General features: G+C 38.5%; 1 protein-coding gene across 13 annotated transcripts in view; it reads left to right on the plus strand.

Moving 5' to 3' along the window:
* The window catches only part of CERT1 (ceramide transporter 1), a 156,552-nt gene extending 135,771 nt beyond the window's left edge, over window positions 1-20,781 (plus strand). For all 13 annotated transcript variants that reach the window (XM_027826908.3, XM_043547187.1, XM_043547191.1 and 10 more), the window contains 7 exons: window positions 5,483-5,578; window positions 10,904-11,036; window positions 11,148-11,218; window positions 12,753-12,881; window positions 13,356-13,485; window positions 16,175-16,311; window positions 17,804-20,781. In XM_027826908.3, coding sequence (XP_027682709.1) covers window positions 5,483-5,578; window positions 10,904-11,036; window positions 11,148-11,218; window positions 12,753-12,881; window positions 13,356-13,485; window positions 16,175-16,302 — 687 coding nt within the window. In that variant the 3' untranslated portion in view covers window positions 16,303-16,311; window positions 17,804-20,781. The remainder of the gene's footprint in view (window positions 1-5,482; window positions 5,579-10,903; window positions 11,037-11,147; window positions 11,219-12,752; window positions 12,882-13,355; window positions 13,486-16,174; window positions 16,312-17,803) is intronic.
* The last annotated feature ends 4,350 nt before the right edge of the window (window positions 20,782-25,131 follow it).

Genomic DNA, 25,131 nt, shown 5'->3' on the forward strand with positions numbered 1-25,131 from the left:
CATCTAGGGTCCATCTAGCTGCAATCTCGGCCTTTCACCCATGGATGAACAGCCATTCTGTTTTCTCAAACTTCATCTGTAGTCTATTTCTTAAGGGCCTGGAGAGATTATACCCAAAGGTACAGCAGCCACTTCCTCCCTGGGACCTCAACTTGGTGTTGGCAAGGCTAACAAGGCCTCCATTTGAACTGCTGGCAATGCACTCTCTGCTCTACTTGTCCTGGAAGGTGGCCTTCCTGGAGGCCATTACTTCTGCCAGAAGAGTCTTAGAGGTCCAAGCCCTTACTTCGGAACCACCTTATGTGGTCTTCAGGGACAAGGTTCAGTTGCAGCCACGTCCAGCCTTCCTTCCAATTCCATAGTAACCAGGATATCTTCCTACCGGTCTTCTGTCCGAAACCACACTCCACTCTCTGGATGTGAGGTGTGCACTAGCCTTCTGCATAGAAAGGACTAGATCAATTCAAAAATATACTCAGCTTTTTGTAGCCGTTGCAGACAGAATGAAAAGCCTTCCAGTCTCAGCCCAGAGAATTTCATCGTGGATCACTTCATGTATCCGCACATGCTACGACCTGGCAAAAGTCCCCTCTCCTGCCCTGACAGTACAATCTACCAGGGCTCAAACATCTTTGGCAGCATTTGTAGCTCAAGTTCCTATCCAGGACATCTGTTTAGTGGCAATGTAGTCGTCAGTTCACACTTCCGCGTCTTGCTATACTGTCACCCAGCAGACTAGAGATGATGCGGGTTTCAGACACGTGGTATTACAGTCAGCATGCCTAAGAACTCTGAACCCTCTACCTGCACAACTGCTTGGGAGTCACCTACTTTGGAATGGACATGAGCAAGCACTCGAAGAAAAAATGATTACTAACCTTTCATAACTGTTGTTCTTTGAGATGTGTTGCACATGTCCATTCCAAACCATCAACACCCCTTGCCCGTCCCTCTGTTGGAGTTAGCCAGCAAGAAGGAACTGAGGGAGCAGCGGGGCGGCAGGACCCTTTATACTTGCGCTATGAGCGTGTCATACCGGGGCATTGGAGCTGACCCAACAGATACCACTGAGGGAAGAACTTTCTGGTGGTGGCGCTTGGGGCGAGCACACATCTACTTTGGAATGGACATGAGCAACACATCTCGAAGAACAACAGTTACAAAAGGTTAGTAATTGTTTTTAAGCCAGGGTGATCCGATTCCATGCTTCATCTCTTTCCTATGCACTGGAATAGTTTGCTCTTGTGCCCTTAATGTCTCTTTAAAAAAAAATGCCAACTTTCCTGAACTTTTTTCTTTAAACTTGTTTCCCACACAATCTTACTTATCAATTCTGAGTTTGCTGAAGTCCATTTTCTTCAGTCTGCTGTTCTCCCTCCTACCATTCCTTAGAATCATGAACTGTATCTTTTCATGATTACTTTCTCTCAAACTGCCTTCCACCTTCAAATTTGCATGCATTTCTTTCCTATTTGTCAGAATCAAATCTAGAACAGCCTCTCTCCTAGTTGCTTTCTCCACTTGCTATAATAAAAAGTTACCTCCAAGAACTTGTTGGATAATCTACCTTGTGCTATATCATTTTCCCAAGATGTCTGGGTAGTTGAAGTCCCCCATCACAACCAAGTCCTGTACTTTGGATGATTTTGTTAGTTAGTTAATAAAAGTTTCATCCAGCCCTTCTTCCTTGTTAGGTGGTCTATAATAGACCCCTACAGTGACATCATCCTTGTTTTTTACCCCTTTTATCCTCATCTAGTCCTGGAGACTTTCAATAGGTTTGCCTCCCACTTCTATCTCTACCTCAGTGCAAGCGTTGATATATAAGGCAACACCTCCTCCCCTTTTCCCTCTTCCTGAAAAAGCTGTACCCTTCTGTACCAATATTCCAGTCATGTGAATCATCCCACCAAATCCCTGTGATGCCAATTATGTTGTAATTGTGATTATTTACTGTTCCTTCTAGTTCTTCCAGACTATTCTCTATCTTCCTTGGATTAGTATGCAGAAATCTAAGATGTTCATTAGATTTCCCAACTGTATTCCCTCTTGTTTCTCCTTTGCCCCTGCTTTAATTGCCCCCCTTCCCCCCCTCCCCCCCCCTTCACCCAGGTCTCCATGTTCTGGACTTACCTGTGGACTTTTGTCTCCTGCCCCCATCGAACTTCGTTTAAAGCCCACCTCACTTAGTTAGCCAATCTGTTACATTGTTCCTTAAATATTATCTGTACAAAAATCTCACAATGATTATGAATCTTGATAAGTTATGTGCTTTCAGTACAGACCCTACATGCTACCCTTCACAAATAAATATCATAAAAGTATTGTATTAGGTGTAGTGTGTGTCTCAGGTCTTAGACAGAAGTAGCTTGTAAAGAACAGTGAACCTTGAGCCAGGTGGCACCACTAGACCTCTGTTTTCTGAATTCTGTGGAATGCTGTGTTACTTCTGGGAGTGAAGACTGGATTGAGTTGATTCCTTTTACTGTGGAAGGTACAGTTCTGAGATTCTAGCAATAATGCGTCCAGTTCAAACATTGTGTGCACAAGTGATGATTACTAGAAAGGCTTCTTTGATAATTAAGAACAGAAAAACCGAAATACAGTTCAAACAGTGGTCTGGTATTTGCACCTACGACTAGGTTTAAATCTCAAAGGGATATTCAGAGTTCTCAGAGAATTAACCAAAGATGCTGCCCTCAGAAATCACTGGAGTTATGGATGAGACACAATCCAATGTTGCTAGTTAACTTATGCTATTGAGGAAGTAGATGAAGAATGCTTTCTGAGCGTGTTAGTTTTATGGCCCCCTTCTAGGTTTCAAGGGACCTTTGCTGATCTTAGATAATTTTAGTTGTGCACCATGCTCTAAATTTTGATTGGATTTTATAGAGTATTTGGAATTTGTAAATTGTTGAGACTTGGAAGGGTTAGATTTTTATTGCTAATATCGGTAAATGTCAATTTCACCATGCACACACACAACGATAAATATTTCCATTGATAATTGAAATTTACAGATAGGCAAGTAAGAAAAATGCTGCTTGAGAACTTTGGTTTGATTTAAGGATATTTACTTTGTCAATATCACATGTCAAAATGTACAGTGTGTTTTAAGAGTTATAAAGCTTTAAGTTTTTTAATCGCTACATCTACTGTCATTAAATAATAGTCTGACACGGCCCCCCCCCAATTTCCCGCAGCTGTGAAAAGTTAAATGAATAAAAAAAAGTAAAAATGCTAAAAATATCAATGTTATCCATCAAAATTATTTTTAAAAAAATCTAATTCGGCCAAGCCTAATTATCTTCTTGAAGCCAGTAAGGTTTCCATTACTATAGAAGAATTTCTTCAATTATTTGCATTAATTATCAATTACCTAGCTGACTCTTAGTGTCCAGAAGTTTTAGAGGACCTTTACTTAGAAAATCTGCCCACTTGAAGGTTGTAAATGGTGTCCTGGAAAGAAGAGATGGGGAGGAATCGTGTCTAGGAAACCTGTTGCCCAAGTCTAGGAAAGGGTGGCCTTCCTGCCTGAGTTATAAGTGAAAGGAGGACAAACTTTTCTTTGTCAGTTAGTTAGTTTTAACGAAAACTTTGTGGACTGGTCTCTCATCCTTCCCATATCACTCGTTTTGCTTCCACGGAACATCTATAAATCAGCACTGAACTTCCATGAAATATAGTCCTCATTGCATACAGTGTTTCATTATTTGTTTGAGAGGCTTAACATTTAAAGTGTGATTCAGGGTACAGTTACCGCCTTTCCTGATCTTGAGTGTACAGCCCAGAAAGTACATAGTACAAAAAAAGGCTTCTTTATTTTAAAATAAAATATAAACACAACCTTTTTTGTTTCCATCTCAAGCAAATTAGAAAAACACATTAATAAATATTCCTTTGCTCATTGCTCCATGTAAACTTGTTATAATATACTTCATTTGATAAATGCCTTTATTTGACAAGTGGCATTTGTTTGTGTATAAAGAAATGTCTTTCTACATCATACACAAGGTATTTATGCCCCAGTGTTGCTAATTTTATTCATGATTGTGTACTGCTTAAAGTACCAGACATACAATGTAATACCTTGTTTATTTTTTAATCAAGATCAATATTTTCAAATAAACATCCTTTAGTCACTACCTCTGTAGGATTGACAGACATTGCAAATTACACATTAATCTGCAGGTGTTGTAAGACCTATTTTGAGTATTCACTTGTTTTTAAATTACACACAAAAAACTGAAGCAAACTTTTCTACCATGTTATAAAACGTAACTGTGAAGTAACTTGTAATATTCTTTCTTTCCTCCATAATTATCTCAGATTATAATTTCAATTGAAAAAGAGCAGGTTTGGAAATGTGATCTGACAGGATTTGGCACCTACATTCCAGGGCAGACACTATAAATGTGTTTAGAAAACTTAAAGGGACCCTTTCAGCCCTGTTCATACCCCACAGCCGTATACCTAAAGGATGCTTTTCATACAGACAGAAGGAGTACAAATATGGTAGTGTTTGTGTAGTTTAAAGAATAGATGGAGGTATATCAAGTACATTTTTCTAAAGACTACAGTAATTCACATACATCACAGTGATTTTAAAAGTTTAAAATATTTTTAAATGATGCAAAAACATAAAATTAAAAGATGACTTAATGAAGGAGTGCAAACACGTTGGCAATTAAACTTATTGAGAGTGTCCCTTTAAATCAATCAGCACCCCAGGATGCTATTGAAAGACCGTAGCAGCTTGTGCTAATGCAGAATAGTAAATGTTCAACAAGTCACATGTACTTGGTTTTCCTTCACTGCAGCCTATAAAGCTTTTGAGACATCTGAATGCTTACAATATGGATTTAACTTTCTAAGCGTAGAAAACTAGTGGCTTTGATCGGGTTTTTATTGCTCAGGTTCTTAAATGCTGTTCTTCATTAAATGTAAATTTTCAAAAAAAGTCCTGCACTTCAGTGCGATTCTGTTTATTTAGGTACTTATAATGGCCACTATCTCTGTAGGATCAGAGCACCTCTTAAATATGCATCCAATGAAGTGAGCTTATGCTCAAATAAATTTGTTAGTCTCTAAGGTGCCACAAGTCCTCCTTTTCTTAAATATTGTAGTAGAGGTAATCTCTCTTCCTTCCCTATAGGTAGAAGTAAAAACTTGAATAGTTAGTACAATTATTCAGCTGTTAAAGGTGGGGGTGAAAGAGATGGGGATGGGTGGGAAGTGCTTGTGCGAAGAATTCATTTTATTAGGGATCAGTTTTGCTTTTGGTTCTGAATGCTGCAAGGCCTCTGCTAATTTAACCTTCACTGGTTTTTTGTTCCATTGTCTATGTCCAGCTCATGCACTAGATCTATTGCTAGTATTTTATAGTGGCTTCAGATATTACTGTACAGTGCCCTGAATGTGCTGACAAGAAGGTGGCAGGAACCTTTATAAATGTTGCATTTTTTTTTTTTTTCCTCTAAAGGTGGAAGAGATGGTGCAGAATCACATGACTTACTCTTTACAAGATGTAGGAGGAGATGCCAATTGGCAGTTGGTGGTAGAAGAAGGTGAAATGAAGGTAAACAAAATTGCGTTGCACAATATTTTATAACATTTTTTAATTTATATAAAATGTTACACTGAAATCTGTCTGTCATGTTAATACTGATATAGACCCATATTCTGATACCCTTACTCCACACGTAATCACATTGATTTAAAACATGACTATTGGAGTAAGGTACTATCGATGAGATATACAAGGATAACCACTTTATATCTTTAAGTACACACAGTATTCTTTATGACTTCATGTCAGACATTTCATTCCTGTGCAGAGGGAGGTCACTTTCCTTTATCACCCTCTCTTCCTGAAGGTCCCATATTAGACTGGCTTGGGCTAGCTGGAGTGAGAATCTACTCCACACTAGCCTGCCATGGACTAACTGCGTGGACTATGCTGACACGCGTTAACAGTTTTGTTATTGCTCTTTCTTCTAGGCCTCATTGAAATGGGGCTATCTCAAAGTGCATTAACAAACTATTTTTCTTCAAATGGCTTTGCATATACATACTTATAGGTACTATACCACTTTGTGGTGTCTTGCAGTAGAACCTTCTTCTAGCAGTGTCAGCTAGAGCCATGTCACGCACCCCTCTCCTGAGCAGCACTGACATTCTGAGGGCAAGCCTAGATAGGGAGCTCAGTTCCTTCCAAGCACGTGCCTGGAAGGATGTGAACATTTCTGATGTCTTCAGAGCCGGAACCTTTCTCCTCTTCGTTAGTGTTAGCTTTGTTAGTATAGTTAGTGTTATTCCCGGTTAGGTAGAATTGAAGAAAAAGAAGAGGCTGGCATTTAAGAGTGAGTTTCCTGCCCAGTTGTCTTCCTGGCATCTGATGACCATGTGTGGTGCTTCAAAAGTTTCGGACAAGAACATTTGCTTTCTGGGTGTTCAGTTTATCAGACCTTTTTTCCCAAAGCCCACAAGGATAAGGTACTCATCTGGAGCTTCTCCTTCTCAAGGAAGCTCACAATGCTAGACTCTCCTGATCCAATCAGTCCTCCGATCCAAGGTCGAAGGGTAGGTCTACACTATAGTTAGACACCCGTGGCTTGCCTGTGCTAACTGACTCAGGCTTTAATTGCAGTATAAATGTTCAGGCTCAGACTGCAGCATGGTCCCTAGAATCCTGCAAGTTGGAGTGTCCTGAACACATGGCAATTAAACAGCCTGTTAGCTTGAGCTCTGTGAGCCCAAGTCAGCTAGCATAGGCCAGCTGCAGGTTTTTAATTGCAGTGTAGACATACCCTGAGAGGCCAGCCTCAGCTCCTGGGGCTTCCAGTAGCTCCCAGTAACTAAAGGATTCCAAGAGGCCACAGCCCCTGTCAGGGCTGGATCAAGTCCCTGTAACTCCCTCAGTCAAGCCCCCACGGCTTCACATGTCTGAACCAAGGGCCACCTGGCCAGATCCGACTGCCTCGATTCCACAAGAGATGTTGAGAGACAGTTTGGCCTCTGACACCGGTCCTGTACCTCTTACGTCACAGTTAGCAAACCCTGATGGAACCCCTCCAGCTGCAGCACCAGAGTCGGTTCTGACTTCCACTTCCAAATCTAGGAAGATGGACTTGATTCATGTGTCAGAATCAGGGCCGTCAGTGCCTTTTAATTCTGTCTGTCCTGGCATCGAAGAAAGAGGCATAGGGACAAAACAGCTGCTGTTAGCAGTGGCTGTTCCCATGCATCAGAACTTTTGACAAGGCTGTAACATCTCCAAAGTGTTACCCACACACATTCTCTGTTATACACACACACGGGCACCCACCTTTACCTATTTCCCAGGGCTCAAGGCATAACCTACTTGATTTAGGCACCGCTGTCCTTTCCCAATTCCTAGGGTTCAGGGCATACTCTTTGTGGGTTTGCAGGACCTTTTTACAGTGAAAGAGCCTTACACAGTAATATCTTTATCCTCTGTTTATTAACAATTACCAAGCAAAATACACGTGGTAAGCATACAGTGGTATGCTCACGAATCTTGATCATGCAGGCAGACTTTCTCTGTTGGCCAGGCAAGGTCAGTCTCATCTGGATTCTGGTTGCTGCACGTCACAGTCATCCAAAGGATTCTTAGCAGCTCTGATCTTAGGCTGTGTCTTAGAAGTGAGTTCCTTTTCTTCTTCATCCAGATCTTTCCTCCTCCTCCTCCCACCACCGGCTGGTCTCCTAGACCCCAGTTTATATAGTGAAACTTGAGTCCTGCTTAGCTGTACCTTAACCAATCATTTTACTAAAATATTACTAAACAATTTTCTAACTAATCCTAACCTGTTGTAAAACGATTATTTAACCAATCATACCCCACCACCTTAATTGATTTACACCTAGCAAAATTAATTACATGACAGACGGAAACAATCAAAGAACCAGACAAAGACCATACAGATAAACAATAGAGAAGTGGGGACCATAAAGACAAAACAGTAAAGAAATGGGGATTTCACAACCACAGCTATTGATAAGTGATTTCTTGCCAGACAGAATACTATCAAACTAAGTTTTCTTTAACCATCTTAAGATCTGTTTCTTTATCTGGCAATGGTAGGTAGTATTAGGACAGGATCGCCTTCTTAACAACCCGATATTACATTGTTTTAACGTAATTTAGATGGAATGTGAGAACGTGACTCTGCTTCTTAGCTCATGTCTACTGCTCTCTTAATATGGCTGCAGACGAACGCCTCAGCCCTTACAATATGGCTACAGGAAAAGGCCTTATCCTTAAAAAAGAGGGACCCATTCCACCCCCAACTTCAGTAACAAGGGAGATGGATTTGCATATGATGTTGGATCTGATATCCACTTCTTCAGATCGGTTTTCGGTTCCTGGGTTGGTTCCAGCTTTATCCTCCGTTTTGGAGAGCGTTCTCACTATGGTAGCCCAAATTTACTTTCAAGTCCAGTGTGTTCATTGCTTCAGAGCACGAAACACAAGGTTTCCACAAGGAGACCTGTTTCCCCAGTTCCAAGAACATTCTTGCCTTCTTCTGTTAGGAAGAGGCCAGAACACATTATGCTTCCTTCTCCTAGAATCCCTACAAGGTCCCCACAAAGAACTGGATCTCCATACTTCCCTCTGAATCCACTGATCCCCAGTGCATTCTGTCTTGGATCCAGACCCATATCTTTACCAGGAGGAAGATAGAAGAAGAATGCGGAGACCTGTGGCTCTATTTGTGCCACCTGTGGTCTGCCACCTGCAGGCATGTACCCAAACCCCCATTACTGGAGAAACTGGCAGTCCTGGTGCCTTATTGTGGGCCACCTCAGGAATTTCTCAGTTAGCCTCTATGTGGATGGAGAGGTAATGTTTCATCTGCAAAGGATCTGGCAGTCCAGAGATCCTCGGATCCAGCCCATCTGGATTATGTACAGTGATGCCTGAAATGCTGTCAGGAGGAGGAAGACAAGGAAGTAACTCCCTCTTCGAGCAGGACCATTTGGAAACAGATTGTGAGTGCAGTTTACCACTGGATGAACATGTGGGGGTGGCTTTGGCCTCCTCTCCTTCCAAGGACCCATGTACATAGGAGCCGCATGGACAGTTAGTCCACTGCAGGTTAGTGCTAGTTCACACCCCAGCTTGCACAAAATGTTCACATGTACAAGCCCCTCTTCTAGATGTAGAGATTTGGGTATATTTACCTCTGGTGTCATAGAATCATAGATATGTCAGACACCAGACCTGGCTATGGTGATCCATGGATTCATGACCTCCAGGCTTGCTTAATGTACCTCTTACTATGAATGAAGCCAGATTCCCTGAAAAAACTCTGAACTAGTACAAAATGCAGCACCCATTCTAAGCTATATGAGTTGCTGTGAGCAAAACACCATTGGGCTCATTAGCTTCTTATTGAAAACAGAATCTAGTGTAAGGTCTCTATCTTGATATTTAAAGTCCATGAGACTACCCTTGGCTTCTGGAGATCATTTCCCCATACATATCCATGACCTTTCATTGGGATTTTATTCCACTTGCAAAGTGAAAGTGTTCTTCATTAGGGGGAAACTCTTGAGCATAGGAAATAGAACTCTCACGGTAATGGAGCCAAGGCTTTCAACTTTCTGCCAGAGGTAAAAATGGCCACTAACCTGAACACACTTAAATAAATGTAAAATTTATTTTTGACTTTACTCACCCATTGGCCCCTGTCTTTTCCCGGGGGGGGGGATCCAAAACCTTAATATTAATCAAAAATTTACTCCTACCTGTTACAAAAGGGATACTTTATCTTTAGGTACTTTGTTGGTGCTCAGATACTATGGTGGAGCGGATATCAATAATAGGATTTGAATGGACAAATTTCTGTTTTAAGTGCTGTGGAGTCCTCAAAAGTACATGTTCACTGATATCCTAGAATGCTCCATTCTGAAAGGTCACAAATACCACAAAATCAGATGGCAATATTTCTTTAGCTCTGAAGGTGCCTCTTATTAGATGAAATACTTGTTCTAATAATTAAGGTTAGAAAAACATACCATGTACAAAAAATTATAATGGACTGGCTCAGTAATACAGCGAAATATTCCTGTATCAGTGACTTCCACGAAATTCTGCAAACCTGGAATCAGCCGGGTGACTTTGTGGCGCTTCCTGTATAGTGTCTAGCATAGTGCGATCCATATTGGAGCACATAGGTACTAAAGTATTTCAAATACTATACTATCAGCTTTTAAAGATTAAAGAAAAACAAATTAGTTTCCATCTCTCTGGTGAATATCCCAGACAACTTGGTTAGTGGGGACATCCTTGTCAGGTCCTCAGATAACACTGAGTGTGGTATAAGACAGGGCTGACTCTGGCTTTCTTTTTCTGCAGGTCACCTAAGCATTTCATAATATGTTTTGAAATAACTGTTTTCTTGTCCCTTTCTCTCCCTCTCTTACTCCCTTCAATTCACCAAGTTGTAGTCAGATCTGTGGTAACTGGATTTCCTTCTGCTGTTAGGGCAGCCTTTAGTTATTTCTTTTAATCTTAGTACTGCATCCAGCACATTAGCATGAAAAATCAGTCTTGCAGAATTTTTCTCTTACCCCTTTAAGTACTGGATTATATTAATGTTTAGCTTCTTTGATTATCTATTTTAATCACTGACATATTTCCTTCCTAAACATAGCCTTTTTATAAAATATTAAACCATTCAAATAGCATGAATATTCTGTTTAAAAAAAATCCACTTTGCCTAGGATTGTTCAGTCATTCTTACTGCTGTTTGATGTAACTTTGTTAAATGGACTGTCAAATTAGATTCTCAGGAAGAAGCACAACAAAAATCCAAAGCAGTTTTAGCCTTTTCTACTGTGCATTTCTTTTGTGCTATTTTGTATTTGCCTAAAGGTGTACAGAAGAGAGGTGGAAGAAAATGGGATAGTCCTAGATCCTTTGAAAGCAACACATGCAGTCAAAGGGGTTACGGGACACGAGGTCTGCCAGTACTTCTGGAATGTTGATGTTCGTAATGACTGGGAAAGTAAGAAATCTTTTTTTTTTTAAGTCATGACTGTTGGTTTGAATGTTTAAAACCTTTACCTAATTTATGTATGTTTGTGCTTGTACACTGATCTAGTTCTTTTATTTTTAGCAACCATTGAAAATTTCCATGTTGTGGAAACTTTAGCAGATAATGCAATCATCATTTACCAGACACACAAGGTAACAATATCTTACATTTATATAGCACCTGACATCCAGAAGGATCCCAAAGCACTTTATATAGAAACTGCTGTACCAATCACTAAATATAGTCCCCTCTATTGTGAAACATTGCAGCTGTTTAACAGCACTATGCAAAAGTTTAGGACAGGAAGTAAAGAATTCTGTACCCAGTTGCATTTTCCTCAATTTGGAATTTAACAAAGATGGCAGAATTATCACTCTTAGCCTTGCATGTATGTCATGGAGACTTTAGGGTCCATGCCTTCTTTTACATCTCTTTGAAATAATAGCACCTCCATCATTAGTGTGTCTCCTAATGCCAGGTTACAGTATTGGATCACTAGTAACTCCAGGGAAGAGTCCTGAGTCATCAGAGTCATCAAGACCACTTCCTGTAACACCATGGGTTTTTATTTGAGGTAGTCCTGACCATAGCTGACCCCACACAGTTTGAGAGAACTGACAAGGTTACATTCTGAACTGGTGTGTTACAAGTACAATATTCACTTTGTAATCTTGTTTTAACTAGTTCCTATGCAAACATTTGTCAGGATGCTTGTTCGTATTACGTGCTACCCACAGAGTCTGGTCCGAACGTTTAATATTAATAGCTTCCGATTATTAGAGAAGAGTCTGAATCAAAATCCTGAACAAACTTTAAGATGGCTGAGATCCAGAACAAATTTTTTTCTTGGATCCAACTCTACCAATAATACTTTGCCTGAAAGCTGCCATGAGAGAATAATCTACTATTTATTGGATTGTGTAGCAAGTCTGGCTGTATAGTATTATGAAGCACTCTAAAGATGTTGATTAATTGCCAGTATTTATATAAAATATCAGGAAAGTGGCTTCTGTAATGCCACGTTTTATCTTGTAGTTATTCTGCTTCTAAAACTTTTTTTTCTTGGAAAGTGGCATAGTTTGTCATACCCTCCTTTACTGTTCCTACATAATATATTACTGAATCAATAGTTCTTGCCATTTAAATATTACTTACTGTTCAAAATATGGAGTCCTACTAATGGTGGATAGGTCTATATATTACATAAACCATGGAGTTCAGTTTGGTGACTCAGACACCAAACCATACAAAACCTAGATCTGATACTGGAAAACCCTGAAGGAGCTGCCTATATTTGTTGTTGTTGTTAAAGGGTGACTAACCTGTTGTGTGAGCTGGCACATCATCTCTTTTCATAGAATGCGAAAAAATTTTATCCATTTTTTTAAAATCAGACCAACAGAGATGGACATGAATGAGCAGAATAAATTTAGCGCTGGAACCAAACATAAGAATGCTTGAAATAGCTTATATCCCATTTCAAATATTTTGAAAAAGGAAATGGATTATCAACTGATACTGAGCTTGAAGAAACTTTCTACTTGATTTTGTCAAACTTGAATTTCTCTACAATAATATGGCTACGGCCATATCATTTGCCAGATTTGTAATTGATGAATTTAGGCTGACATCTGGGCAGTAAATATTTTAACTTTTTTTTAACAATCAACTACTCTCTCCCTGCAGAGAGTGTGGCCAGCTTCTCAGCGTGATGTGCTGTATCTGTCTGCTATTAGAAAGATACCAGCGTTCAGTGAAAATGATCCTGAAACTTGGATTGTCTGTAACTTCTCTGTGGAACATGATAGCGCCCCTGTAAGTAATTCCTCGGAATATTATCAAACTGTGCATTCAGAATTTTTTTAATCCAAAATCTTAAATGCATCACACTTCATAAAGCTGTCACCTTATTCTCTTCTAAATGCTTCCTTAAAAATCCACCTTTGCCGTGATGCCTGCAAATAATCACTTTCTCGTATTGGTTAGACAAGTGGAGAGCTGTGCTTTTCAGTTCAACTCTGGTTTTTTATTAGTTCCCTCCCCGTTCACCCTTACCACATTTTTCTGTTTCATCCAAACGTCACATCCTGTCTGACACCGAGACTGTAAGCTCTTGGGGGCAAAGACTCATCTTTATTACTTGTCTGTGCAGTGCCTAGCACAAATCTTGATTGCCGCTACCAAGCATTACTGTAAAGTAAATTAATATTTTAACATTCAGATGTTAGAAATGCTGATAGAGGAAATAAACTTTGGGTAATGCTTATTAAATGTTTAATTTCTTGGCAGCTGAACAATCGATGTGTTCGTGCCAAAATAAACATTGCTATGATCTGTCAGACGTTGGTGAGCCCACCAGAAGGGAACAAGGAAATAAGCAGAGACAATATCCTATGCAAGATTACATATGTAGCTAATGGTACGTATAGATTTGTCAATACAGTATTCTTTACATTACTTCTAGGGGTTGTGATTGCTCGCAAAAATAAAGTTCAGAGTTTTCTGTTAAACTTACTTTTAGATCAACATCTATGAACCTTTTAGTCAAAATCAGAAAGACCTAAGACAGGTGCCGCAGTCACCAATAAATTCAAACATTCACTGTGTGATTGGTTGGGAGAACAGTAGAAATGTCAAATGTGTTGCATCACACAATCATAAATATAGAAAGAGTGTTGAAAAAAAGAAGTTTCAACTGCCCTATTTGAGTTGATTGGCATACATCATACTTTCTTTAGCATTATACATGTATTAATCTTTTGATGTCAAGTCTGTTATTTCCATAAACAACCTATTGGCTAGGCTGAGGAGAAGCTGCTGGTAATAAAGGTGTAAAATCTTCTTTCTTTCAAAGTAATTAGCCAAAACAGTGGAAATATATTCTGTTTAGCTGGAAAACAACCCCAGGCAGATAGGCTATAGATTTCAGTAGAAATTGAGAATGACAGCTTCTTCCCATGCTGACCAAAATCCTCAACAGCCAAATATAAGATTATCATCAGTAAACTAAAATTCCTATACACGTACACACATTCAGAGGCCTGCTTGAAAAGAGTAATACGGGAACCATGTAACAGTCTGCCACTTTTATGGAAGTGCAGAACATTTCTAACTAGCCTATATATCTTTCATGTTTTCAACATTCTTATCCCCCACTATTAAATAGCATAGTGAAGACTCAGTTGTTACCTGCACATCTGAATATTAAATATATTACAGTACTAATAAGAAGGAAAGGTAAATCTAGTACTAAATTACTTTATAATTGGGTTTTGTAAGTGAAGACACCCCTCCCATCCAAGTATTCTGTGGCAAATTTGATCTGAATTTTGCAGCAGAAACTTCAGTATTGTAGAATCTTCAAGTTTCAAACATCAGTAATGACCTCCATTTATAAATCTAATGAAATATGAAAATAATTAAATCAGTATTCCTTGTGTTAGTGTGATGCTGAACTTAATTTTGTGCTGATCCTACATATTTATTTGTCGTTGTGCTGTGGGATATTGTATTTAAAACTTCGTTATAGAAGGTGTTGGGGGAAGCTGGAGGTTTTGACAGCTGGGAGGAGATATTTGGGGCTGCATTGGTTTGCATTTGGTTCATGTTTAGAAGGTTTTTGCAACCACAAGGGCTAGAAACTTTTTTGTAATGAGAGCTTAGTTACTGAAGCACAGTTGTGCAGAAAGTGGCAGACGCTGACCAGTTGCTTGGCTCCAGAAAAGGAGTACATAGGACCAAAGAGATCCATTTGGACTCAACTTTATGAATGCTTTATAATAAGCAATCAGTAAAAATTGAGAGTGCAGTGATTATGCAGGCAAATACAACAGCCATTGAGCGCTCAGCAATAAATCAAATAGCCTTTTGTATAAGAATACATTTCTGAAATGGAAAATGTTGACAAGGACACTGGAGTTATCTCCTGTTCTTTCTGAAAAATTCTATGAGATTATAGTCTTCCATTTGGACATCTACCAAAGATGGGAAAAAGTAACTCTGTTTTAACAACCTCTCCGAAGGGATGATACCATTAAAAATGGACTGCAATTGGTCTTAAAATCTGGGCTCATGCCCTTTTCTGCTGCTTTGACGTATAAAGAGGGCCTGAAAGATACTTTCCCCCATTTTGTTTTACCTTCAAAGTATTGGGAATGCTAATTGTTTTTCCCTGGCTTTGCTAGAGGACCTCCTGAAATGTCTGAGGATGCGTTTTGTTAGCATTCATCCTAACAAGACGGTGAGGGAATGTTGAGTATTAATATGAAAATTTGGGAAGAAGTGATATTAGTGTTAACAAAAGCAAACTATAAACAATCTGACTAAAATTCCCAGTTCCTCAGCTTTCATTTTGTAGACTCCTATTGCCGTAAGACCTGATCCTTTAAGAAGATTCATGCAGGTGGACCCTGCATCTATGCATAGTCCCATTGATTTCATTGAGCCCTGCATGGATTCAGTGGTCAGCCCATGTGGATCCTATTGCAGGATCGGCACTACAGCCTTCCAAGCTAGACAGGACCTGATTTTCTCACGTAAAAAACAAGCAGAATTGTATATAATTTAAAAAACAAAAAAAAACCTTTCATGTCTTCATCACACTCCAAAAAGAAGCAAAATTGGTCAAAGCTGAGGTGTTGTTTTTTCCCCCTCTGCAGGTAACTTAATGAAGCAATAGCCCCTAATGTTGCACTGCATTCCTGATAAGATGTAAACAGTGTCAAATATATACCTATACTGCACCTACAGTCTCAGTATTAGCTGTGATCCCAAATCCTGATCTGGAATTTGAGCCTGACCTAGTTCAGAAGCAAGAGTGCTATTAAGTGACACATTGTGGTTCTATATAACCAGTAAACTGAAATAGTGCTTTCAATCAATATTAAATTACAAATGTTGAATGAGTTATAGTACAGATTTTCTGATCCTCCTAGCTGTTGAACTAGTAGTTATCAAGAAATGTTGACTCTGGATGCAAAGGGATGGATAGTCAATGTTAAACCAATAATTTGTTTTGTCTACAAATTAGTGTTAAGCATTTACTAGTCCAGCTATATATGTGTTTGTTTTAGAGTATAGCTTTTATCTAGTTTTATCTTTATTTTTAGTGAATCCTGGGGGATGGGCACCAGCCTCAGTGTTACGAGCAGTGGCAAAACGAGAGTATCCCAAATTCCTGAAGCGTTTTACATCATATGTGCAAGACAAAACAGCAGGAAAGCCTATTTTCTTCTAGTATTAACAGGTATTTGCTAAACTTTTTGTGGAGTGTTGTCTTCTGTATATATTGTTCTAAATATTAAAATCCAAACAAAAAAGCTAGACCATCTAGAAATGTGTTTATTACTGTAATTATCACAGCTATTGTGAGTTTATCTATATTTTGAGCTATATGCTAAAGCGAAGTTAATAAACCAATGCATTTTCTACATACATAAAGAAATAATAAGGTTAATACAATTAGTTGACTTCCTACAAAAAAATATAAAGTCTTTGTGCAAATTTTAAAAATGTATTTTTGCATTATAGGTGATTTTCTGAGTTCAGTGAAAATCTTGGTTTAGTATAGGATGACCTATATATTGGATTGAACAGGTTGACATATTATAAAAATGTATATTTTATATTTTTAGCAAACTAGAAATGCAGGTAGAAAGGATCAAGCACTGGCCTTTCTTCAAATAGCTGCCAAAATCAAACCGTTTAATATTTGGTGTCTTTTAGAATAAGATAATGCAGTGTAGCGAGTAGTGTAAATAATTTTAAACTTTTGTAAAAACAGAATGTTGTCATTCAAACTGTAGGCGTTTATCCGGTATTCTTTGGGGTGTTGGCCACCTAATAGTTAAAGCAGGGACTTGGAGATAACATAATAGTTGATATAAGTCCATCACAGTGTTTGACTGAACAATCTCGTTCTTTTACGCTGCCTAGTTGGCAGGATAGTCATGTTTTAGGATGTGTTATAATGGTTCCAATGCGATTTTAGTTGTCATCAGAACTCAAGGGTTTTGGTAGGTATAGTTTTGGATTTTCAGTCTTTTTGATAACACATATATATCTGTGTAGGGATGGGGTCTCTGTGGATATATTTCAATCATAGATATAGTTTATCTGTTCAAAAATGGCATGTGTTAAACATCAGCAAAAACAAAACTATGTGCTAAACCAGGTTTCAGTCATCCTCAGGGCAGCCTGGCTATATTTATATTAATAGCAGACTGGGCCTTCATTTACTGGAAGATCTTAGTATGTACTCTTGTGATGTTAGATTTAGATTACTACACTACACTTCAGTATTCTTCATTATGCGTAAGTCATGTCAAAACAATCCAGTGCCAGCAGTTTATGCAGAATTTGGCAGTTCTGATATTATGGAGAGTTGATAGAGGGTTTTTGCCTATTTGCTGTCCTGATCTCCCATAGTTGCCTATGTTGAGTAGGTTTTATTCAGTGTACAAAATCCTAGAAGTCTGGGTCATTTGATCTTCTTTGGTAATGATAGTTTGTCCCTATAGTTTCTAGCTCACAACTTACTTCCGTTGCATTTAGTTAAAGAAGGCCTGTCTGAAAATGTGAATAATTAAAAACTCAAGTGTTTGTCATTATCAAACAAGAAAAATTTGGAGACACGACATTGTTTCTAAAGTGTACTTTTGGAATGTTTCATAACTATTTCTCATCTTCTTACTAGTGTTCTAAATGTATTCTGCTGTGTCCTTTCCATGTTTCTACAGTGATTGGAACAAGACTGTGTGAACATTCCATGTTGGAGAAAAAAACCAAATTGAAGGCTCCAAGCTGGAACGTAGGATCTACAGTCTTTTGTGGCCCAAGTCCTAGGCTTTGTGTTCTGAAGTGAAGAAATACTGCAACACCGTGAGGCTGATCATCTAACACTAGCTGTCTCCTGCTAGCTCTCCTTGTTGAATCAGTGTGTAATTAGAAATACATGTATTGATACATGTATATGGATATATTTTTATTTGCTTGCTTTAGAGGAGAAAAAAATACAACTTTGAATCACCAACTTGGGTTACTGCTTCAATTTTAAACAATTTGCAGAGCTTTTGTTTACTGTGGCCCTTCATAAGACACTCATACAGTTTTCTGTTTTTGTGCATGTCTAAAAAGCACAAAAGACAAATGCACATATAGCATACTGTATGTGCTTTATATGCACAAAAACCTGTGTGTGGTATTTTTTTCAGGTTTGCAGTAAAGTCTAGGTGACCTTTGGGCAGGGGTTTTGTTTTGCTTTGTATAATCATAGTTCATTGCTGCTGGTTTCTATAATGAATCATCTTGTTATGTAAAATGTCTCTTAATTGAGGGCTGTCAATATCCATATGACTTTGCCTTTTCTGTTATCTTACTCCTATGAAGACCTTTGGCTCTGATGGAGGAAGAGTGTGAAAAGCTTTATTTTTTTTCCAAGATATCTTTATATTTCTATTGTATTTTTTAGTTATGTAATTTGTGCTACAGAATTTATTGAACATGATTCAGAAATTTCTAGGTAGATTCTATATGAGAGGGTGAGATTGTGCCTGAAAACTACAACAGTAGTCTGTCCATGCTACGTTACATGTGGACTGTGGGTTGCATGAAACTACAAGAAGGTACCCTGTAATATTTATTAAAGCAAATTGGACTACATAGAACAACATTCCCAGTCTGCAAGTAAGAGTGAGTATATTATTTCCTGGTCCTGCACATTTTTGTTTCTCATCTTAATTAAAGCCATGCTATGAGGTATGTGTAGAAAATGTGAGTTGTTAATATTTACTATTTGATCAGAAACTTAACAGAGTTATAAGAATCCACAGATTCTAAATGAAAAGTTCCCCTTAGTTGCTGTGAGAACTTGAATGCAAATATCTGCCTGCCTTTGATCTCTGGAAATAGCCGTGAGGAGTGGACTGTGGGGGCAGAGACTAGTACTCGAGCGGATATCTCGCTTGGTGGCCTTTAGGTAGAGATTATTTAAAGGCATTTCTTGGGCACTTCACTAACTTGTATATGTAGAACAACATAAGATTCAGATATATTTTTTTCAAAAGAAAGCTGAAAGTCTTATTTAATATAGTATTGCAGGTGCCTGGATATAACTACAAAAGAGTAATTTAATGAAGAGTTGGCTGATAAATGTCTGATATCTGCACAATGTTGTAAGTGAATTACTCCTTGTGTCTTAGTCTTCTATATAAAGAGGTACAAACACATATGTAACACATGGTTACACACATACATGCAGATTTCATGATCTATAAAACTTTTCTCCTCATTTATTTGCCTTTCTCTAAATGGTGTGCATGGAATATGCCTTATTACAGAATAATTCTGTTCTTGATTTGAATATGTAGAAAAGTGCCTAAATGGTAATGCTAGTAAGGCAAACAAGATTAAATTGTACATGTTTACTATATCACCAGTAAACATTTTATATAGTGATGTTGAAAAGAATTTCTTATACCTCAAATGTTTCATCTTTTTGAAATCAGCTGAAAAATGGTTCATTGACCATAGCCACTAATGGGAACTTTACAAAAAGTCTTATGCCCAAAATACAACTGTTTAACTCTGTATTTGCCATTTCTGGTAACTATCATTGAACACAGGCAAGTAACTGTTTCTTAATTTAAATGGAGAGCTTTATTTTACAAAGGTATGGAAAGTTTACAAAGCAGTATATAAATCTTAATATCATTAGTTGCATTTGCACTAAATGTGATGTACTTTTGCAATTTATTCTGTAAATAAAATTACACTAAAGATACTATTTGTAAAGAATACATTTTACTTTTAGATAAAAACACTGGTCTTTCACTACAGCTAGTCCTGCCCAATCAGAGTTACAAGAAGCTCCTTACTGAATATGGAAAGAATTGCAGGTTCAAGAGTCATAAGTACTGACCCTTCAAATAAAAGCTTAGTCTGCAGGCTTCTTCTCATGCTGTGTAAATGTATGTTGAGTATCCATTGTGCCCTTTCTTCCAGAAGAGATCTCTCTCCTTCCTCCTCCAACACTTGGGCTTTTTTCTGCCAATTAATATGTCACCTTAACTTTATGTGTTTTGTACTGTTGCTGAGCACTAGCCTCAGACTTCAGATTTTCATTTTTGTAAGTTAAATCAGTTCTTTTTAATTCAGCCTATTCAGAGAATGCAGCAATCTTCTCCTTCAAATGTGATAGTGTCCCTTAACTTCTGTTATCTTGGGAACCTGGATCTGTCACCAAATTAGATCTTCTCCATGACTAGACACAGTTTTTATTGGGGATGAGGGGATCAGGGAAAGAGGTGGTTCAACCAGTTTTCTGAATCTGAATAATTTCTCATAAGTTTCTCTAGAAAAAATGTGATTGCACCTTTTGAGAGGAAATCACCCTTTACCTAATCGGGCTGAGCTGGTTTATCTGAAGTTGTTGGTTTTTCTTTAAACTGACCAAATTGTCCAGTAAAAATCTTTCACCAAAATTTTTGTCACAGTTGTACAGATTAAGCTGTATTTGAATTGCCACTGTTCCTCCATATACCCAAAACATGAATCATATTTTGAATACCTTGAGTGCATAGCGTGTAGCTGTTTGTTCTGTGATAGCTTTATGATACTGATAAGTTTTAAAAAATTAAAAGTTGACTCTTCCATGTTACAATCACAAATTTAAAACCAAGATTTAAAAGTGAAAAGTATTAAAATATTATGAAAAATAGCTCTGGTTTGTAGTTATTTTTAATATTTAGTGCCTTGAAGAAGTAAAATGTCATACATAGCATTTTAATAAAACAACCAAAGCCTTGCATAGTTCTCATTCCTGAGTCTAAGAAATGAGCTTGTTGTAGGAAAGTAGCTATTTTTCATTTACTGTGGCTTGCTGGTTACCGTTTTCTTTGGGTTTCTGCGATTGTTTGACTTTTTTTCCCATAGGATCATAGAATATCAGGGTTGGAAGGGACCTCAGGAGGTCATCTAGTCCAACCCCCTGCTCAAAGCAGGACCAATCCCCAATTTTTGCCCCAGATCCCTAAATGGCCCCCTCAGGGATTGAACTCACAACCCTGGGTTTAGCAGGCCAATGCTCGAATCACTGAGCTATCCCTCCCCAAAGCATCTCCCAACGAGGATGGGATGCGAACCCACGCGTGCAGAGCACAATGGATTAGCAGTCCATCAATTGCACCTTCCAGCCACATCCATCCAATAGCACTGGCTCAAAGAAAAACAGAGCTCTTAGAACTGTTGTGCATGCAGGTTCTTAGAAAACTGCTAGGTCATTCTGAAGGCCTAAAATCTGGGCAAATGGCTAGTCAAGGATGTGGGAGGTGTTATGTAAACTAACTGTTGCTTTACAAAGTTGCTCTCCTCTTTTCCTCTCCCCCTCACCCGCCCAAAAATAAACTTCTCTGTTTTATGGTTGGTATCCTGACAGGTTCCTTTACTCCTTAGTTGGCTACATACATTGTATGTTGAACTTCCTCTTTGAGACATGGTGACAACATGGTGCACGGTGGCACTGGAGGTGAAGGCACCATTTTAACAGCACAGATTAATAAACATCCAGTTGCCATAAATCAGATGATGCCTCAAACGAGGTCTGCAACATTCTGACTTATGAAAATAAACCCCCTTATGCTCATTTGCTAGCATTGCCTAGTGGAATGGGCAGTAGTTCTCTTTTGTAACTAAGTTTTCAACACACAAGTCTTGACAAAATTCCAGCATAAGTCATTTTGTATCTACTTAACATATTTCCCTCTGTTAACTGGAGACATTACTCTTCATTTTCCCATGGGCTAAAAGAAACACCTGTTGTACTGATGCTGGTGCAGAATGGATGTCATCCCAGTCACAAGGGGGCTGGTGAATAATTCCTAAACAAACATGTTCTGATAATAGAATAAGATGCCCTTCACTTGTTCGTTCCTGTACTAGTTTTATGGATCACTTGTTTTACTGCTCAAATCTATTTCTCCCTGTGTGATTTAGAAAACAGGACACCTTCAGCAGAGAAGGGTGTGGGCAGGCAGGCAACTCTGCTTAAATCCTGAAATTCCTCCTGGCACAGAGTTGTTGTCTTGCCTATGATTGGATTTCTACTCACAGCTTGGAGGATCAGGCCATGCACTGCCCAGTTATCCAGACTCTGGTTCACCAAGCAGTGTCCTGTTCTTCCCCCAGCACAGGGACAGGTAGATTTGCAGCAGTGGTAAGATTGAGCCAAAACGGCCACAGAAAAGAATCAGCCCAGGATGTCTTCTTTCAGTCACAACCTTTGTGTAGACAATGGACATTTACATCCATGTACTGCTGAACAACTTCTTTGGGGGTAATTCTATAAACATTTTTTTCACACCTAAAAAGTACTCTAGTGTTGTGGGTAGCTGTCTGTATCCTAAATGTATCTTCATAGGTAATATTAAAGATGGCTTAATCTCCTGGTGCTAGAAGTTTCAAATCAGAGTGGCAATCTGCCTCCCAGGGTAAAAGAATTTGTGATGATAAAAGAGGCTTTCTGTAGCAATTTCTCATTTTAATCCTTTCATGATGGTAAACAACTTCATGGTGGGAGCATTCCATTCCTTAGAAGCATGGCCTCTATTTTACTAACCAGTGAAATTAACCCTTTCACCATATTACTTAAAGCACTATCCTGAACTACATAATATTAATCTCTAAGGTTCTGATCCTGGGAAGAGATGGAACACTTCCAACGGGTTGCTTCATGTCCTCAGTGTTAACTGACCTCAGTGTGACAACAAGTTTGGAAAATGAATTCAAATTTATTAATCATTTCCCTGTCATGTAAAAGCTTTATCTCCCAACATTTATTTCTCAAATTTTTTAACAAACTTTACCATTTTAAAACTTCCATTTCTTTCCACCTCCCATATGCTCTTGCCTGTTTCATTTTTTCAGAGGATTTCTCACTCTGTCCTTCTCCACTCACTTTTTCACCATCTCTCAAGTGGAACTTGAGCCCACAAACTTTCAACTCTGAATTCAGCTTTTTAAAGTCATTCTGTAGAGCAGGTGGCACTGGTAATTAGGGGATGTATTTGACCAGCCTTAATAGGAACCAATAGGCTTTTCAAATCTGTAGTGCATTACCTATGGAAAAACTAATCTGAAAACTTTACATGTCTTCCTTCTTTTGAGAGACACAATTTAATAGAGGGAAAAATTGGCAGTTATGCAGATATATATTGTTGCATATGTAGAAAACCCACATATGGGTCTTTTCATAGATTTTACTGTTCTAGAATCTGTTTCATTTTAAAAGTAGTTTTTCTAACACTTGTGCTTATGCATACTGAAAATTACCCTGTGGAACTCATTGTCCCAAGATCCATTCGAGTTCACGAGCTTAGTAGAATCTAAAAAAGGTTTATTTGTTTTTACAGATAGAGAACATTAAAAAAATATATATAAAGTAACAAATCTTGTTACTTTGGGTGTAAGCTAACCGATAACTGTTAATTGTGAAGTCCCTCCACCTTCTTTCATTTCCAGGTGTCAAGGCTGAAGCTTCCTTATTACCATATAAACATAAAATATGCTTATTCATTGAGGCTGGATATCTACAAGGACTGTGTAGAGCACCTAACACAGAGGAGTCCTGGTCTATGACTAGGGACCCCAGCAATATGGTAATACTACTAATATATAGAGTATGATGATCCATTCATTTGAAAGGGTATTGCAGTTAGGAGTAGAGCTGTTTTTGATAACTACAAACCTGGGCCCTAATCAAGTTATCCTTAAAATTAATGGACACAGTTCCATTGACTTAAGGGGCATTGGTTCAGCCCATTAGTCTAGATTTGACCCCATCATCAATAACAGTTGTAAAGTATATGTTCTGTGGTAACTGCCCTGCCATCAGTCCCTTTTCCTTGGACCCTATTTGTCTCATTCAGCATATGGCTTTTTATGTATCCACCCCATGTTACCTAGCTCCAGGACTCATAAGAAAGGACAGTACAGGATAGGACACCTAAACATTTTTGTTTGTATTCAAATACCCTCTCGTGTAGTATTTTGGAGGAAAGAGGACGGGAATGGGGAGCGAAGAGGATTGCTGATGAAACAGTAGCTATGCATTTTGAAGATTAAAAACCTTTCTGTAAGTGCTAACATTATTCGCTTCACTGTTATCCCAGTTCCTTAACAGGACAGCAGATTACTTTGTACAACCCACAAGATCACATGTTTTCTTAGCAAAGCCATGTTAGAAGTGGAGCAACTGGAGTTCCCAATTGAGTTCCCATTCTTTGGGTAGAAACAGGTGAAATTTGACTTCCTCACAATTACAATAATAAAAATCAGTGCCGAGGAGGGTGAAAATGCACAACAAAGCGCGCACACCATTTTGTAAGCCATCTTAATGTTTCACTGTAAAAAATGTTGGTTGTAGTGTTATAGCCATGTTGGTCTTAGGAAATAAGAGACAGTAAGTGAGGTAATATCGCTTCTTGGACTAACTTCTGGGAGTGATAAGATTTTGAGCAACACTGAGCTCTTCTTCAGGTATGGGGAAGGTAATCTGAAAGTCACAGCTAAATACTAAGTGGAATAGATTAAGCATAAAGAGTTAACATCTATTCCATCTTGTATTTAGCTGCGACTTTATGATTACCTTCTTCAGACCTGAAGAAGAGCTCAGTGTAGCTTGAAAGTTGCTCTCTTTCACTAACAGAAGTTGGTCCAATAAGAGGTATTATCTCATTCACTGTCTCTGACTCAATGAAGAAATATCACAGGTGATTGTGTCAAGTCATAGAAGTTACATCTATCTCATAGGACAGAGACTCACCAGATTCTTTAGTGTTTATGTACCAGCAGAAGGCTACCCAGTAGCAAACAGCAGCACCTACTGTTTGTCATTTAGGGTGTTACAGGAAGTGTTTTTCTGCTCTCTGGATATACAGGTGGTGTAAATATAGGAGAGAGCACATCTTGAAAGGGTATTATGCACCTTGAAAATGAAAAGAACATGCTTGATTACAAAAGAAAATAGGTCTATTTCTTGAGTGAGGCATAAAGGACACTGTAGGTGCATTTT

Source organism: Chelonia mydas, chromosome 5, assembly GCF_015237465.2.
Source record: "Chelonia mydas isolate rCheMyd1 chromosome 5, rCheMyd1.pri.v2, whole genome shotgun sequence".
In the NCBI taxonomy this organism is placed as follows: domain Eukaryota; kingdom Metazoa; phylum Chordata; order Testudines; family Cheloniidae; genus Chelonia; species Chelonia mydas.